Raw genomic sequence first — 18,825 nt, 5'->3', positions numbered from 1 at the left:
AGGCGTGTCTACACCCGATTGGTTATGCTTTCAGTACCTCATTTGCATGCCTTGGGCCAGGCAATGACTCTGCAAAAAAACTCTACTGCACATGAGCACATTGGTTGTTTACCCAAACTTATGGGTGGTGGCCAGCGGTAGCCAGTGCCATCTTGTAATGGTGTATGTGGCTTCCCACATAGTTTTTTTTTTTTTTTTTTTTTTTGAGACAGGGTTTCTCTGTATAGCCCTGGCTGTCCTGGAACTCATTCTGTAGACCAGACTGGCCTCAAACTCAGAAATCTGCCTGCTTCTGCCTCCCAAGTGCTGGGATTAAAGGTGTGTGCCACCAGTGGCCGGCAATTTTTTTTTTTTAAAGAATACTTATTTATACTTATTATGGTCAGGCCCAGTTAAAGGTGATTTACAGGCCAGGTTGTGGTGGTACACAACTTTAATTCTAGTACTTGGGAGGCAGAGGCAGGAGGAGCTCTGAGTTCAATGTCAGCTTGTTCTAACAGAGTTCTCGGATAGACAGGGCTACACTGAGAAACTCTGTCTCCCCCCTCCCCAAAGGTGGTTTACAAATGAAAAAAATCACATAATAAAATCTACAGTGTGCTCTCTTTCTCATATATATATATATATATATATATATATATATGTATGTATACATATTTAAGGATCTTACACTAACCTAGGCTGGGTAGAACTCACTTTAAGGTCTAAACTGGGCTTGAACTCATGGCAGGCTTCCTACTTCAGCCTCCTACTGAGCCATTACATCTGACTTATTCTTCTTTTGATTGACATGAGATAGGACTGTCCAATACTGACTGTAGGGCCTTCACATGGCTGAGTAAAATCCAATCCCTATTTTTTCCTTGCATCCAGAAGGAAGGCAATCTTCAGACAAGCTGCAGTCTAGAGGAGGCCTCCCTGCCTGTCCCCGACCTGCTTCTCACCATCTCTCCACACTGTTCTGTGGGCGGGCCAGCGAGGGTTCCTAAGAGGAGGACAATGTCTATATTTTCTCCAATGCTTCCTCTCAGGATACAGCTAAAGTGGCTTCACAGAGCAGGTTCTCAGTCAAGCTTGGTCCTTTTTGTTCTTATCCACTACGTAAACTCACAGTAGAAATGTCATTTCCTCAGACCCATCCTAACCTACTCATTGCAAAATGAATTACCTGATCTCTGGGATCCCAGAGTCCCTGGTATTGGATTTACAGTTGGTTGTTTGCCCACATTCGGGTACTAGGAATTGAACCTGTGTTTTCTCTAGAGCAGCTGTCTCTCCGACCCCCTTGAATTTCGTTTTGTCCTTGAACTGACAAAAAGTGTACATGCCTTTAAATGCTTTCAATCATTTCCTGTAACCAAGAAGCATTTTGTAGTTCCCCAGACTTAGACTTTAAAGATCAGAAGGTCTGACCCTGAACTGCCTCGTACTCATTCACGTTCTTAGTCTAGTTGCTCACTGCTCTAAGATCCATCTCCCTCCACCTCTGCCTAGCTCCGGGACTGGAGATGTACGCAGGGTCATGCACAGGCTAAGCGATCGCTGTATCATTAAGCTACATTCCTCAGATTTCTTTACAAGATGATGATGGGGGGAAAACCAGGACGACTGTAATTCCAGAATGCACAGGGCTAAGGCAAATAGAATCAAGGATTCGAGATCAACTGAGCGGCACTGAGAGGCCAAATTAAAAAAAAAGGCGGGGGGGTTAATTGTGGGTTTGAAGCCTCTTAAGTTGTATACATATGCGTTATTGTTGAACCAGCCTAGGGGCCATAGGGTCCAGACTAAAGCTCATCTCCTTCCAGGTTAAACGTCACAATCTATAAATCTTGTTAAGGTCTAAAGAGCAGCAAGCTGAGGCATTCCTAAGTGAAAAACGAGACTGATCAGTGTGCTGTCTGTCAGGAGAGAATGTGGAGTCAAAGGCAGAGCGACACTGCGTTTGAGTCAGTTGCTAGGCCAGGGCAAGCGAAAGCATGCTGCATCTTCCCCAGTGAAAGTGGGGCCCAGCCGCGGGGCAGGTCGGAAGGATTTCGGTTCCCACACCCGGAGACTCCAGGCCTTGACTACACAGTTCCGCTCTCGGGCGCAGGGCCCTGGCCCCGCCCCTAGCGGGAGGCCGGGTCATACCATTCTGCCTCCAGAGGGGTAGAGGAGTGTCGGAGGCGATCCCCGGGCGACGGACGAGAGCCAACGGCCGCAAAGAGAAAGCGCGTGCGAGTGTTGCGTGCGAGTGTTTGGGTACGAAGCGAGTTCGTTTTCCCTCTTGTCTTCCTGGGCTCTCCGTATCCCCGGGGAGGGGTGGGGACCTGGGCGTGCCTCCCCCTCGCGCTGCTCCACTTGGTACGTCCGGGTGGCGCGTAGGCGGCAGGCGTACTTAAGGCGGGCGCGGGAGGCGGGGCCGCTCAGTCCTCGCGGCGTCGCTTCGCGGTCGTCTGGAACTCTGTTGCTTGGCGGCCTGCGCTGCGCGCGTGCGCGGACATGGCTTCAAACGGTATGTGGGAGCGCGAGGCGGCGACGGCGCGTCCCTGCGAGGCCTCGTTTCCTCGCAGCAAGCCTTTCGGCTTTCCGCTGGGCCTGCGGTGGTGGGCGAGTGTGGGCTCCCGCACCTCTGGCGGGAAGCGGCGGGTGGAGGGAAGGGGAGGGCGGTGTCGCCATTTTGTTTGGCTCCCCTGGCGCCTTTGGCGCGGAGACCGTGGGCTTTCTCATCTGGCCCGGTCACTTGGGTCGAGTGTTGAGAGAGACGCTGCCTGGCGACGTGGGGTGACCGGGGTGAGGGAGCTCTGGGTCACCGCAGCCTCGCCCCACCCCCTCCCTCGGTTCCCGGCCTCGCTTTGTCGCAGTGCTGCATCCGGGCACTTGGTGCGCGCACGCGCTCCTCTGGCCCCTCCCCCTTCTCGCCGCGGCCCCCCTCCCCCTCTCCCGCCAGGAGTTGGTCGGGTTTTTTTTTTTTTTTTTTTTTTTTTGCCTTTTTTTTTTTGTCGCGAGACCCTCGGCGAAAGACTTGTGGTCCGATGCTGGCCTCGCCCTGCTTACTGGGTCTCTTGGGAAGGGGCGGGGCCTTCTCTTCCCGCCTCCGTGGCCGCCCAGCGGGAGCGGAAGCTCATGGCTGCCTCGCGTGTCCGTGGGATTGGGAGGACCTCAGGGGGATGACCAACGGAGTCAAGAGACCCCGGCCTGGGTTTCCCACTTCAGAGTTGAGTTTTCCTGAGGCAGGAAAGAAATCAGAGGAGTCGCTCTCCGAGACCACACCCTTTCGCTGTCAGTTTTGCCCCAGTGCGGGGGTAGAGCTTGGGTTTCCGGCAGATTGTTGAAAGTGCTGTCTGCTTTGGGTGCGCATGGTAGGCGGGAGCTCAGTTATTTGGAGCCACACTTCGGGAACCTTGAGAGAGCACCATGCCATTTGGGGGTTGGAGAGTCCCATTCTTTTAGCTGCTTCCTTGGGCTTGAACTCCACTGTAAAACTCCACTGTGTAATAGCGCTGTCAAAGTTAATCTTGACATCCGGTTATACCACCTTTCCTGTATACAGAGCTGCTGTGAAGATACAAAATGGTGGCGTGTGTTGCAGGCCTTGGAAAGACTGCAACAAGTCAAAAGGATTTTTAAACTTCAGGGATGATCTGTATTTTGAGGTTTTTTTTTTTTTTTTTTTTTTTTTTTTTTAAAGATTGAGCCAGGTTTGGTGGCACACACCTTTAATTTCAGGACTAAGAGGTAGAAGTAGGCAGATCTATGTGAGTTCGAGGTGGTCTACATACTGAATTCTGGGATAGATACATAATCAAGACTTCTGTATCAAAAAACAAAACAAAAAGGCAAAAAGGACATGATGTTGGACTTATTTTCGAGACAGGGTTTCTCTGTATAGCCCTGACTGTCCTGGAACTCCCTCTGTAGACCAGGCTGGCCTCGAACTCAAATTCACCTGCCTCTGCCTCCCAAGTGCTGGGACTAGAGGCGTGCGCCACCACACCTGGCTATTTGGACATCTTTAATCCCAGCATTTGGGAGGCAGAGGCAGATGGACCTTTGTATGTATTAAATTGGAGGCCATCCCGGTCTACAGAGCGAGTTATGGTACAACTGGGGCTCTGCAGAGAAACCCTGCCTCAAGATAGAGAACCAGTCCATCCACAGAGCTCTGTGGCTGTGATGTTCAGTGGTCGCTTATTTAGCGGGACCCAAGCAAGCCCTGGGTTCTACCCAGAACAAAATTCTAAGACTTACTGGTTTCTAGAAATTTGTGCTTTCTTTGCTTTTTGTAATAAAACTTGGCCATTTTGTCTCATGAGGAATTAACTTAGGCCTGTTTTTGCAATGTTTTTGTAGATTTGTTTCATCTGGGGTGCCTAGTACAAAAGTTGAAGAATTTATTTCTATTCCATTCTTAACTAAAATTAAGACCTTTTTCTCTCCCATCTTTTACAGACTATACCCAACAAGCAACTCAAAGGTGAGTATACTGTTTCTGGTCTGGAGCTAGAAGACAGCAAGGGTGATTAATCTAACTTGAGTTTTATGTATTTTTGTATGCTTTTGTTCTTATTCTTTCAGTTGAAGATTACTGGTCTGTTTTCTTCTAGCTATGGGGCCTATCCTACCCAGCCTGGGCAGGGCTACTCCCAACAGAGCAATCAGCCCTATGGCCAACAGAGTTACAGTGGTTATGGCCAATCAGCTGACACTTCAGGATACGGCCAGAGCAGCTATGGATCTTCTTATGGACAGACCCAAAACAGTGAGTTTCTTAGTAGAACACATCTTCATTTCTTTATGGATGTTAACTTTTCTTAAACCTGAACAATACTGAAATTCCCACCTTTCCCCTAAAGTTTTGTAGTCAGTCTTTTCAAACAAAATACTGGTTTGTAATTGATTCTATATTGGACTATTTTCTCCCTGCTTACTATTTTTTGTGAAGAAGCAAGTTTGCTAAAGAGAGAACCAGTTTAGGATGATGGATGGGAAGGAAATGGTCTGTTTGGGAATTCTTGAAGTTGGCTGACAATCTGTGATTCACAGAGGTGGTGCCATTTTTTTTTTTTTTTTTTTTTTTTTTTTGAGACAGGGTTTCTCTGTGTAGCCCTGACTGTCCTGGAACTCACTTTGTAGACCAGGCTGGCCTAGAACTCAGAAATCCGCCTGTCTCTGCCTCCCGAGTGCTGGGATTAAAGGCGTGCGCCACCACGCCCGGCTGAGGTAGTGCCATTTTTACCTCACAAGGGCAAAACATTTTACTGTCCATATTAGCTACATTTAAAATGTAGTTAGGGCTAGGAGTGGTGGCACACACACCTTTAGTTCCAGCATTCTGGGAGGCAGAGGCTAGTGGATCTCTTCTTGAATCTTGAGTTGGAGACCAGCCTGATCTACAAGGTGAGTTCCAGGACAGCCAAGGGCTACACAGAAACCCTGTCTTGAAAAAACAAAAACAGATTAAAATGCAGTTTGTAGGAATCTTTTGTGTTACGATTAGTGGCACAGGTGCCTAGATTTAGGACAGATAGAATGGAATTGAACCTTTATTAAAACAGTGATATTAGTGAAATTGAAGATGTGGAATGCTGCTGTAATCTCAGTACCTGGGATGTGGAGGTGGAGAGTCAAGGTCTTGTTCATTTAGGACTGGTTCTCAACCTTCCATTAGATGGAATTAGCTGTAACCCTTTAATACAATTCCGCATGTTGTGTGACCCCCAACTATAAGATTCTTTTCCGTGCTACTTTATATACTGTTCATGGTAACAGATATGTTCAAAGAAAGAGGTGTCACTTGACAGGTTGAGAACCACTGATTTAGAAGTCGAGGCAGCTTGAATTCTGTGAGACCTGTCATAAAGGATTGGGTGGGTGGGTGGGTGGGTGCAGAGATGACCTAGCAGCTGAGACTGGCCAGATACTTGCCTATATATTTGAGGATGGTCTTGAGCCTTCTGATTTTCCTGCCTCCGAGTGTTGGGAGCAAAAACACTTATCACAATACTTGTTTTTTTTTTTTGAGACAGTGTTTCTGTGTAGCCCTGACTGTCCTGGAACTCACTTTGTAGACCAGGCTGGCCTCAAACTCATAAATCCGCCTGTCTCTGCCTCCCAAGTGCTGGTATTACAGGCGTGTGCCACCACACCTGGCTATTTTTTTTTTTTTAATACTTGGTTTGTTGAAGATCAAATGAACTTGTATGTATGATAAGTAAACACGGTCAGCTGAGCTACATCTCCATCTCACTCCCCTTTTGCTTGAGATGGCTTCCTGATTTTGAAGATCACCATGAAACACTGGGCTAGATTTGTTTCAAGATTAACAAATTTTTAAAAATCAGGAAGTGTATTTTTTTTTTTTCCAATCTAATTCTTTCCCTGTCTCCCCCTTTCTCACTAAGTAGCTGTGTTTGACCTGAACTGGATATGTAGACCAGTTTGGCCTCACACTGAACAGAGATCTTCTGTCTCCCAAATGCTAGGATTAAAAATGAGCACTACATACCTGGTTCTTTTTTTTTTAATTGTACTTATAACTTTTTTCTTTGTAGCAGGCTATGGAACTCAGTCAGCTCCCCAGGGATATGGTTCCACTGGAGGCTATGGCAGCAGCCAAAGTTCCCAATCTTCTTATGGGCAGCAGTCGTCCTACCCTGGCTATGGCCAACAGCCAGCTCCTAGCAGCACCTCAGGAAGGTAAGGTGGTATAGGAGAGGGGAAAGGCCAGAAAGAGTCGGTGAGCTGCTGGGTCTCGGATGGGTAATGAGAGGGAATGGACTAAAAGTAAAGCAAGCACTTTGGCATTTTACAAATCCTAATTCTGGTTTTCATTGTTTTCCATTTAGTTATGGTGGCAGTTCTCAGAGCAGCAGCTATGGGCAACCCCAGAGTGGAGGTTATGGTCAACAGTCTGGCTATGGTGGACAGCAACAAAGCTATGGACAACAACAAAGCTCCTATAACCCACCTCAGGGTTATGGACAACAGAACCAGTACAACAGCAGCAGTGGAGGTGGTGGAGGGGGTGGTGGAGGTGAGGAAGTAGCTTTAGTTCTATCTTCTTCTCCAAACTTGCTCATGTCCTAAAATAGTGGCTTTCTTGTTTACTTGGTCCCTAATGTTTACTGTCCTTTTAGTGGTACCATTGACCCTTTCCATGATGCTTCACATCCCTTCACTTTTGTTGCTGAGAACTGAAACAAATTTGTGTATGCTAAGCATACATGACTACTAAGCACCCCTCTTCACATTAAAAAGGATTCTTTGTTTTCCTTACAGGCAACTATGGCCAAGATCAGTCCTCTATGAGTGGCGGCGGTGGCGGTGGCGGTTATGGCAATCAGGACCAGAGTGGTGGCGGCGGTGGTGGCTACGGGGGAGGCCAGCAGGATCGTGGGGGCCGTGGCAGGGGCGGTGGAGGTGGTTACAACCGAAGCAGTGGTGGCTATGAACCCAGAGGCCGTGGAGGTGGCCGAGGAGGCAGAGGCGGCATGGGGTAGGTGTCTCATAAGCCAGGGAGTACCTTCAGTGGGGAATGTTGCATGGATTTCCTTTGAAGTCAATCCCTAGTGCATGGTTAGTATTGTTCTCTGGGCATTATGTAAGGGCTTCAGTTTGTGGCCAGTAGTGTTTCTTTGTATATTCATTCATTCCTATTACGTTTTTGTGAGAACTTGGGAGCCAAAAATTTCATTTATAGCTCTTGAGTAGAGATTTGGGTATTGGTGTATTTATTTCCAAAGAAAAAGAATATACACAGATACATATGGATTGAAGTCATTGTTAACTCAGGCAAGAAACTTGGGAGTAAAGACTTGTTTGCAGGGGAAACCTATTCTATTCCTGGGAAATAATAGGGACACTTGTTCTGTGTATTCCCATGTGTCTTCCAAGGGAGTTGGTAATGGCTAACTTGACCTCAGCTTCTAGGAATTGGCTATTTACTCATCTATATTCTGTAGTTACTTGAATCATGAGCCTGATTTGCACTAATTTGACTATGACTGTGTGTGACTTGGTTCATTTATGGGGTCTTCTGACTGAAGTGTGCAGGGTAAAATGCACTTTACAGTGGTATTCTGCTTTCTCATTCCACTGTTTACCTTTTCTTGGTCAAACATCAAATCAACTTGTCCAACCGTATTTCTTCTAGTTGAAGTAAAACCTTAGATTTGATGTTAAAACAGTTTGTCAAGTCTGTTGGTGACTTTGAAGGGACCTTGTTTCCCTTGAAAGGGGAAAATGTCAGTGGTATTTCTTTTTTTGAAGAAAGGTTTTTTGAAGAAAGTAGGTAGTTTGTACATGGTAAGTATTCAGAGGTGGGTGGGGGCATTCTCAAAACCATGCAAAACTATGAAAAACTCTTGTTGTGTGCGTGTGTTTAATGCAAAACTTTAAAAAGAAAAACAACTGTTATGTGACTGTTAACTTGCTCTGCATTTTATGTGCCACAGGTATGAAAGGTGACATTGCAAAATACTCCGCTCTTCTCACAGTGTAGAAGGGGTGACCCCGGGGGTGAAGGGTGATTTAAAAACAGCTCAGTAGTTAGGGTAGGGCTTAGCTGAGTTTGTCTTGCTCTAAGGGGAAATTGCCTTTGGTTATGACTTTTTATGGAACGGGGTTGGGTCTGTTTGCTGCTTTCAAAGCAAAATCCACAAAACAACAATGAAAAATCACGTGTTCAGGGCTATCTCAGGGCCTGGTGTGAAATGTCTTCTGGGAAATTTGGGGTAGATCTTTTAAACCAACTGCTGGGTTGTCCACCACTTGATACAAGAGGAAAAAACATCTACGTCAGAAGAACAACCAAGGAAAATGAGCTTTTTTTTTTTTTCCAGAGGATATAGATAAAACTTTTTAAAGTAAAATCCTTAACTGTGTCTGAGAAATTGCACACGTGTGTGTGATAAGCTCAAAGGTCAGACAAGGGTGGTCAGGAAGGTATATTTTAGTAGCCACTTGAATCTTTTTCCCAAAACAATCCATGTTTGGGGAATATTAAAACAAAACCCAAAAAAAAAAAAAAACCAAAAAAACCAACCCTTTTGTAGCCGTTGGAAGCTTCATGTCCTTTCTTCTAACTTGTCTTCTCCAGCGGAAGTGACCGTGGTGGCTTCAATAAATTTGGTGGTAAGTGAACAGAGTTTCCAAAATTCCCAACTCCCAGCAATGCTTTGTCTGATTGTTCATTTGCAGATGTCTTAGCGTGTTAAGTGTCAAAGGTTTCTAAAGTGTCTGTAGCCACCTCCAGAAGGGGTGGGGTAGAATGCCTCCTGCTGCCAGATGTGTGCTAACCTGGAGGCCAGCAGGGATAAGCTCTTGGCAGTCTGTTATGTTACTAAATTGGTTTTATACAAGTTAATAGTATTATTTAGTAGGCCTCTTGGTGGGTGTTGCCACATCTAGCACTTAGTGACCACACCATCATGGGCAACTGGGGAATGTTCTGGAACATGTGGTGCCAACTTGGCTTTAGGATCCTTTTGATCAGTGTGTCCAAGGTGTGTGTGCGTGTGTGTGTGTATGTATAATCTCCCAAATGTTTTAATTTAGGGAGAGGGACATGAAATAGTGCCCTGATCTGAAGATGGTAAAGTTGGTGTATATATATTTATATTAAATAGTGATGTCAATGCAATTCTAAATATGTACTCAGACAAATATATAGGAACTAGATCTGGGAAGGAAGGTGTGGACTACAAGAAAGGTCTTGAGTGTATTGCTCATGGGAAATAACGAGGTTTTACACAGCACAAACTTGAATTCATGGAAAAAAATGGCAAATTTGAGAAGTCTCCTAGTAAGCTGGAACTTTTCTGGTTTGTTAAACAAAATGGTTTCTTGATTTGTCTAAAAACACTTAAAGCCAAAGGCTTGGGTTCATGACTTAGGTGTCATTGTGTACAGGTACAATATTTTTATATGGTGAATTTAGATAAACATTGGTTAAAGATGGTGTCTGGAAAAATAATAGGCTGTATTATGAAAACACTTCTGGTCTGTTCCCTGGGACATGCTTTTAAAATACAATAGTAGCTACTATGTATGTTTCTTATTTTCATGTTGCTTTGGGGAAACAACATGGTTAAGAATGGTTTTCAAGATGAAATTAAAAATTGTTCTACAAGGGTTGTCTTTGGTGTAAAAGTTTGGAGAAACTGGATGGATGCACTTCACATTGCTGGTGTTGAGCTTATCCTTCTTCTCTTGTGAGAGAACAGGGCCAAGTTATGTATGAGTTGGTTGGTTAATTTAAAAGAATTCCTAATGTCCCTACCCCCATCTGTGCTGAGGACATTTCCCAGCCTTAGCTGGGGGAAAACAGCATTTTCTTGAAGTGTGTGGCATTATCTATGGGGAGTCAAAGTAGCAGATCTTAAGAAAGAGGCCCTTGTCTCCTTCTAGAATTTTCTCCACTGGGAAGGCCTCAGGATAGGGTTTGGAGAGAGGCTGGAAGCAATTACCTAATACATTCCAAGAATTTGCATTTGATGTTAATTTATTGCCTTATCTGTCCTTTCCTGTTAGCTAATGGCTCCTTTTCCTTGTTTTTGTTTTCTTTTTTTTTTCATGTAACTAAGGTCCTCGGGATCAAGGATCTCGTCACGATTCTGGTAAGCCATGGGTTTGTATTCACTTAGATGGGTTTTGTATTCACTTGGACTTTCTTTGAAACAAAAAATACTGCAAAAGTGGAGAGTGACAGGAGGGGCTGTATAAATACTAGAAACACTGGATCTGGAAGTTTAGACTTCAGAGTTTGGTATTTATTATTTCTAGTACGTCGTGGGTCTTGCTTGAGAGCTGTTCTTTTAAAGTTGATGGTGTTTTAAAGTCCACAAATAACTAACTCAGACAATTTTTTATTTTATTTTTTGTTTTTTTGGTTTTTTTGAGATTGGTTTCTCTGTATGACTCAGAAATCCACCTGCCTCTGCCTCCCAGGTGCTGGGATTAATGGCACGCACCACCACTGCCGGGACAGACATAATGTTTCATACCTTTATTCCTAGCACGATGATCTCTTGAGTTCGTATCTAGGCCATCCTGCTCTACAGACCTAGTTCCACGACAGCCTGGGCTATACAGAGAAACTAAACTCAGTTTTAAAAACCAAAACAAATGCACACATGTAAACTGTTGAGTAACATTAGGTGGATAAAAAGACCAGACTGAAGGAAATGTAAGGGAACCACTTTACTCGATGTTTTTTGATTATATTCCTATTGCTATACTACATTTGAATGTGAAATTGGTCTCAATTCTTTCTTTTGATTTTTTTTTTTTTAAAGATTTATTCATTTATTATATGTAAGTACACTGTAGCTGTCTTCAGACACTCCAGAAGAGGGCGCCAGATCTCGTTACGGATGGTTGTGAGCCACCATGTGGTTGCTGGGATTTGAACTCTGGACCTTTGGAAGAGCAGTCGGGTGCTCTTACCCACTGAGCCATCTCACCAGCCCCTTTCTTTTGATTTTTAGTTAAAGTCATCTACTTAATTATTTTGAGGCAGGATCTCTACATAGCCTTGGCTGTCTTGAAACTATGTAGACCAGGCTGTTTTTAGAATTCAGAAATCTGGGGCTGGAGAGATGGCTCAGCGGTTAAGAACAGTGACTGCTCTTCCTGAGGTCTAATCCCAGCAACCACATGGTGGCTCACAACCATCTGTAATGGGATCTGATGCCCTCTTCTGATGTGTGTGAAGACAGCAATGTACTCACATACAGAATTAATTTTTTTAAAAAAAATTCAGAGATCCACTTGTCTCTGCATCCAGAGTGCTGATATTAAAGGAGTGTTCATTCCACGATGCCCTGGCATAAAAAGATTTTTTTTAAACTAAGGAATCTAGAAATGAAAGTTTGGAAACTGGTTTTTATATTGGGTGTTGGTGTTTCAAGGACAGTAATGAGAGTAATTGTAAAAATTTTTGAAGGAAGTAGATAATATTTAAATATGGATTGTTTTTGATTATCCAATAAGATACTGTGTAACTGGTAAGAATCCTGAGCATTTTTCTTGAAAGCTTTAAAAGTACATATATACGGTTGGTATACCTGGCTAACTTTTGTCTTTGTTTGTTCTTCAAACCTTTTTTTTTTTTTTAATGTGTCGTTGAACAAGCAGAACAGGATAATTCAGACAACAATACCATCTTCGTGCAAGGCCTAGGCGAGAATGTTACAATTGAATCTGTGGCTGATTACTTCAAGCAGATTGGAATTATTAAGGTACTTGATAAAGAGTAGGTACTTCTCTTAACTGTACATAGGCTCTTAGACTTCATGCCATTAGAAACAAGTCTTAGTGATTCTCAGTAGTAAAAACAAGCTTTGGCATTTTTTTGAGATTAGAGTACAATCCTTTTTTCAAAAATATATTTAATCTGTTCCCAGCAGAGACAGATGATCTCTGATTTAGGTTCGTGACTAGCCTGGTCTATATGAGGTCCAGAATAGCTAGAATTTTGTATGACTGTCTCAAAAAATAAAATTCAATGGAATGTTGGGATTTTAAGTGTATTCCTCTTATAGCTAGCAAAACCAATGGTTGTTGCTTTTTAAGAAGAAACCACAGAAAGATAACATCTGATGAAGAACTTGCTCAAAGACAGTGTAAACCAGGGCTAGATTTAATCAAGTCACAGGACAGGAGGAGTAATGGGGAAGAGAGGAGCCAAAGTTTGTAATGAGTGTTAGGGGAAGATGGAGGTTTGGGTTCTACAGGCTCTGCATTTGTAGATAGAACTAACTTTAGATCAGGTGTGTTTAATTTCAACTTGTCCAGATTAAAACAGTATAACAAAACAACTACACAACATTGCTATTTAGGTATCATTGTAAGTACTGTGAAGTTTTGGTGCCTTGTTGGAGATTGAGCCCTATGAATTGTGGCAGAGAAAGTACTGTATCCACTGAGTACATCCATAGCCTATGGAGATATTAAAGGGAGTACAGTGAATTGTATGTAGGCTATATACAAGTACTAGGCCAAGACTTGCATGTGTCATCTAAAAATTGGTAATTTTTTTTTGTTGTTCAGACAAACAAGAAAACTGGACAGCCTATGATTAATTTGTACACAGACAGGGAAACTGGCAAGTTGAAGGGTGAGGCAACAGTTTCGTTTGATGACCCACCTTCTGCTAAAGCAGCTATCGACTGGTTTGATGGTATGTATCAAAACGAGGGTGGGCTGTTGGGTTAGGGAAGCAGGTTCCATTTTGTTTTTTTTTTTTTTAAATTGTGTATGGAAAGACGTTTGATGTTCAGACAAGGACTTGCAGGTACAGTTCTTTTAAGTGGTTCATAGGGAGTGGTCAGGCTTGTCATCAAGCACCTTTACCTGCTGAGCCATCTTGGTGTGGTTTCATTTTTGTTCACGTCCCATTAGTATTGTATACATCTTTCCAAGAAGACAGTTTAGATCTTTTGGATCTAAGTGTTTTGGATCTGCAGGTCTCAGCATTTATTGTGTACATGGGTGGGCGTGTACACGCCATGGCATAAGTAGCAAACCATCTGGGGTAAATTCCTTTACCATGTGGGCTCATGGGATTGAACGTGGATCATCACTAAATCAGACCCTTCCATATTACACTGCTTTTACAGCCCTCCTCTCTCCCCACCCCGTCTTTTGAGACAAGGTCTAGCCTTGGCTGGTCTTAAACTAGAGATCTGCCTCTTGAGTGCTAGGATTGAAGGCATGTGCCACCACTGACCGCTCCAAAACCTTTATAGCTATTTGTAAAAAACAATTCTCACTTTTAAAAGTTAAATTAGCCCCTTAGGAGGAACATGAGCTAACCAGTACCCCCAGAGCTCCCTGAGGCTAAACCACCAATCAAAGAAAACACACAGAGAGACTCATGCCTCCAGCTGCATATGTAGCTGAGGATGGCCTAGTCAGTCATCAATGGGAGGAGAGGCTCTTGATCCTGTGAAGGTTTTATGCCCCAGTATAGGGGAATGCCTGGGCCAGGAAGCGGGAGTGGGTGGGTTGTTGGGGAGGGGGAAGGGCTAGGGCATTTTCGGAGGGGAAACTAGGAAAGGGGGTAATATTTGAAATGAAAATAAAGAAAATAATAAAAGTTAGACTGAAGCTGGGCATGGTGATGTGTGCCTTTAATTCCAGCCCTTGAGAGGCAGGGGGAGGTGGACCTCTGAGTTTGAGGTCAGCTCAAATAAGTGAGTTTCATGACAGCCAGGGCTACATAGTGAAACCCTGTCCCAAACAAACAAATAGTAAGTTTCCACAAAAGTTATCAAACATACTTCATTTGGGTTAAATCACCCACTGTTACTTCTTTAGGTAAAGAATTCTCTGGGAATCCTATTAAAGTTTCATTTGCTACCCGCCGAGCTGACTTCAACCGGGGTGGTGGAAATGGTCGTGGAGGCCGAGGGCGAGGAGGTGAGTCTTACATTATTCTGGTGTAAAGAGGTTATGGAACACAATGTAGAAGATGGTGAAAATAAGTTTTATGGAAGAGGTAGGCTAACCAAACTAAGGAAATGGTTAATGATTGCATGTGTACTAGGACCCATGGGCCGTGGAGGCTATGGAGGAGGTGGCAGTGGTGGTGGTGGCCGAGGAGGATTCCCCAGTGGAGGTGGTGGAGGTGGAGGACAGCAACGAGCTGGAGACTGGAAGTGTCCTAATCCGTGAGTATTTTGCTTTTCTTAAAAAGTTCTTGTGTGGTGTTAATATTTTAAGTGTTTGGAAGTTTTTTTTTTTTTCCCTTTTAATTACTGAGTGTCAAAGTCATGTTGTCAATGGAAGATTGACATGATAGTTTACCTAGGAAGGCCAGTTTTTAGTCTTTGGACATACTATCTTTTCAAGTGCATGTCTAGAGGTTTAGGGGAGTACAGAACCCTATTTGTCTTTTTTTAAAGACAGTTTCCCTTTGTGGTCCTGACCCAGCTGGCCTGAAACTTAATATATACACCTGTCTCTACCTCCTAAAGTGCTGGGATTAAAGGCTTGTGCCCCAAACACCTGGTTTTTAGTTAATTTCCCATTGCCATGATAAAACATCATGACCAAAGCAACTTAGAGATAGTGTTTAACTTGGGGCTCAGTTTCAGGGGGTTAGAGTCCATGACCTTAGTGGTTGGGAGAATGGAGCTGAGCAGGCAGCCACGCATGGGGTAATAGCTGACAACTCATCTTGAGGCAGTAACTGAGGAGAGAGAACTGGGCTTTTGAAGTCAGCCCCCTAGCCCACCTCCTAATCCTTACCACCTGGGAACCCAGTACTCAAACATGAGTTTAAGCCTCCAATTGCCATTCAAACTGCAAATACTAGATACTAAGAGACCTATAACAGATTTGAAGTGGGTAGATAGTGCAGGTAGCATGGATGTGCTGGACAGAAAGGTGATGGATGATCATGTGTAGATAACAGTGGAGTAAGACTTGATTTCAAACATGAATTACTGAAACTTTGTTGACAGCTGAACTGTGGCTAACCTAAAATGTGGAAGGTTGAAAGGTAATTGTTTAGGTTTAATAATAACTTTTGTTTTGGTTCTTGGTGAGAAACAGGTCTTGAAGTCTTGTGAATTCAATTGTACCTCTTACAAATTGCCTTTCATTTCTTTAGTACTTGTGAGAACATGAACTTCTCCTGGAGAAATGAATGCAACCAGTGTAAGGCACCTAAGCCAGATGGCCCAGGAGGGGGACCAGGAGGCTCTCATATGGGTAAGAAGGGAGCAGAGCTGGAATTGAGAGGCCCAGAAAGAGCCCCACACTTGAGATTTGCAAAGGTCATGGGAGAGAGGGAAGGTAGAAGAATTGAAGATGATAACATGACTTTTTTTCTAGGGGGAAACTATGGAGATGATCGACGTGGCAGAGGAGGATATGACCGGGGCGGCTACCGGGGCCGAGGAGGGGACCGTGGGGGCTTCAGAGGGGGCCGGGGTGGTGGGGACAGAGGCGGTTTTGGCCCTGGCAAGATGGACTCCAGGTGAGTAAGTCAAAAGTCAAGAAAATTGGTCAGAGATCATGAGGATATCAGGTTTCCCTGGGAAAGGACAGCTTAGCTGGTTACATTTTGGGAAGGAAGAGGAAAAGTTCAGAACCCAGTCTTTGAGGCTGTTTTGCTTTAAAGTCATTTGTTGGGTAGCAGAGACTTGAAGGTTGTGCATGGGTAGGGTAGTTCAGTAACAATCAATCTAACATATAACTTTTTCTTTCAGGGGCGAGCACAGACAGGATCGCAGGGAGAGGCCATATTAGCCTGGCTCCTGAAGTTCTGGAACTCTTCCTGTACCCAGTGTTACCCTTGTTATTTTGTAAACTTACAATTCAGGATCGCTCATGGATATTTTTTTGGGGGGGTGGGGCGGTTGTGTGTGTATGTGTGTGTGTGTGTCAGACTACCCTAATTGTAACCATATCTCTGGTTCCCATTAAAAACCATCATTTTAGTTAAATTCTGGTTCCCCCAGTTTACTTTCTGAAGAATGGGTCCATGTTATTAATGTGGGGCAGTATTCCCCCAGAAATGTGTTGCACAGCAAGAATTGGAATAATTTTTTTTTCCTACCTAGCAGGAAGTAAGATAAAGTTAATTTTTTTTTTCCCCCCGGAGACAGGGTTTCTCTGTGTAGCCCTGACTGTCCTGGAACTCACTTTGTAGACCAGACTCAGAAATCCACCTGCCTCTGCCTCTGCCTCTGCCTCCCGAGTGCTGGGATTAAAGGCACGTGCTATCACGCCTGGCTCAGATAAAGTAATCTTGATGCAGGAGAGAAAAGACAATTTGTCTTGTGTGGTTTCTAGGAAAGTAAAATAATTGCTATTTTCTCATGAAAAGGACAATACATACAGAGGTCTAAGTGGATCACATCTTGCCTAAATCCAGCTGTGTCTATAAGTCATTTGACATTTGATGCTTTGAACTCAACATTGGGTTTCAGCTGAGATTATAGAATTATAGAAAATTAATATAGCCCTGACCTTGAAACTGCCTCCTGGGTGCTAGGATTAAAGGTGTGTGCCCTTCCTGGCTACAGTTCTTTTAAGGGAAGTTGAATGATAAAGGGAAACTGGTGAAGCCAGTGAGTGGTAACGCCTTTTTGCTTGTTATGTTTAACAACAACTCAGATTTAGCAACATCTGTTGAATATTCAAATTAGTATGTAGAACTGAAAACATTGGTAATCCCAGCACTGGGGAGGCAGAACTTCCAGCTTGATTGAGCTACATAGTAATACCCTGTCCCAAAGCTAGCTAAGGCAAACCAGTTGAGCATGGTTATGGATTTCTGTATTTCTGGTACTTGGGTGTGGAGGTAAGAGGATCAGAAGTTCAAGGCCGACATGGACTGCAATCATGCAACCCCCCTCCAAAAAGACAATTTTCCCAAAATAGGCAGGCATCATGTCTCAGAATGTATCACAAACAGTAAGCTGAAACATGCTGTTATTTTTGTATCATGCTTTTTTTTGAGGTAGGGTTTTTCTTTATAGACCAGGCTTGCCTTGAACAGAGGTCTGTTTGCTTCTGCATCCATAGTATTGGGATTAAAGGTGTGTATCACCAACCCCCAGCATGTAAGTAACATGCTTTAAATAAAGTCTCACTTTTCTCCAATTAAAGATGAGGTGTATCATCACATCCAACCAATTGCATGGTTCTTTAGCATGAACTTGCTATTTATAGGTGACACTATCACTTGCAAAGAACAGTCACAGTTAAAACTGCCTGGGCAAAGATGGGTTTTGTGTTGTGTTTTTTTGGGATAGTCTTGCCTTTTCATGCCTGCTATAGGAGCCCTTGAAAATAATCCAGGGACTTAGGAGAGATGGCTGAGCAGTTAGAGCTATTACTCCAGAAGTCCTGAATTAAATTTGCAGCAACCACATGGGTGATTCACAATCATCTATGAGATCTTGTGCCCTGTTCTGGCATGGAGGTGTACATAGCACATAAAGTTTTTTAAAAGTATGAATCCTAGGTGGATGGTGGCGAATACCTTTATTCTCAGCACTTGAGAGGCAGGCTGAACTCAGTTCACTGTCAGCCTAGCTAGTTGCAGGACAGCTAAAACCAAAAATCAGAAGTTACCAGTTTTCCCACTGCTGGGATTATAGACAGGCACCTGATTTGTCCAGAATTTCTGCGTTTGTATAGAAGGTGATAACTGAAGCATTGAGACCTGTAGCTAGCTGGTAAGTGGATTCTTGCTGAGTTGTGTCCCTTTCCCCTCAACTCCTAAGTCATAAGTTAAAGTTTGTGCTGAAGTGTAGTTCCCCTGTGTAGCCCAGGCTGTCCTGGTGTACTTGCTCTGTGTTACCAGACTGACCACCTAGAGATGAATTATACATCTTCAGAGTTAGTGACTAGAGGCAGGGAATCATGGCTCTATTGGAGGCTCACCTGACTGCATTGAAGGAGTAGGCATGCTCTGAAGGTTGAATGTTCCAAGTGCTCTTTGGGCAGTGTTTTGTTACACCTGGTATATGTGTGGGAATTCTTAGGCCTGGATATGAACTCTTTTGACATGCTATTTGATGTGTTAACTTTGGTTTGAGAAGCACTCTTTCACATACTAGGGTGCTAATATATTAGAAAGCTTTTTTTGTTTCTACTTTTTAAAAATTCATTTATGTGTGTATTGTTTGCATGTTAGGTGTGGGTATGTGCAGAGACTAGAGGACTGTGGGATCGCTTGGAGGTAGTTATTACAGGCAGTTAATCGCATGTTGTGGGTGCTGGGAATTAATAGGACCAGTATGTGCTTTCTTGGTATGTTTTTTTTTGTTTGTTTGTTTTGTTTTTTTTTTTTTTTGTTTGTTTTTTCTTTTTGAAACTGGG

General features: G+C 43.7%; 1 protein-coding gene across 1 annotated transcript; it reads left to right on the top strand.

The window, feature by feature from the left end:
• The first annotated feature begins 2,393 nt into the window (after positions 1-2,393).
• On the top strand, positions 2,394-16,439 carry Fus (FUS RNA binding protein). Its single transcript, XM_021167357.2, has 15 exons — positions 2,394-2,497; positions 4,435-4,459; positions 4,590-4,744; positions 6,537-6,681; positions 6,831-7,018; positions 7,264-7,480; positions 9,083-9,117; positions 10,569-10,601; positions 12,121-12,224; positions 13,036-13,165; positions 14,305-14,406; positions 14,534-14,657; positions 15,602-15,702; positions 15,826-15,970; positions 16,203-16,439. The coding sequence occupies exons 1-15, from the start codon at positions 2,485-2,487 to the stop codon at positions 16,240-16,242; spliced, it is 1,557 nt and encodes a 518-aa protein (XP_021023016.1). The 5' UTR covers positions 2,394-2,484; the 3' UTR covers positions 16,243-16,439.
• The last annotated feature ends 2,386 nt before the right edge of the window (positions 16,440-18,825 follow it).

Source organism: Mus caroli, unplaced genomic scaffold, assembly GCF_978045245.1.
Source record: "Mus caroli unplaced genomic scaffold, Mus_caroli_1 scaffold_8, whole genome shotgun sequence".
Classification (NCBI taxonomy): domain Eukaryota; kingdom Metazoa; phylum Chordata; class Mammalia; order Rodentia; family Muridae; genus Mus; species Mus caroli.
This window is presented reverse-complemented; position numbering and strand designations above follow the sequence as displayed.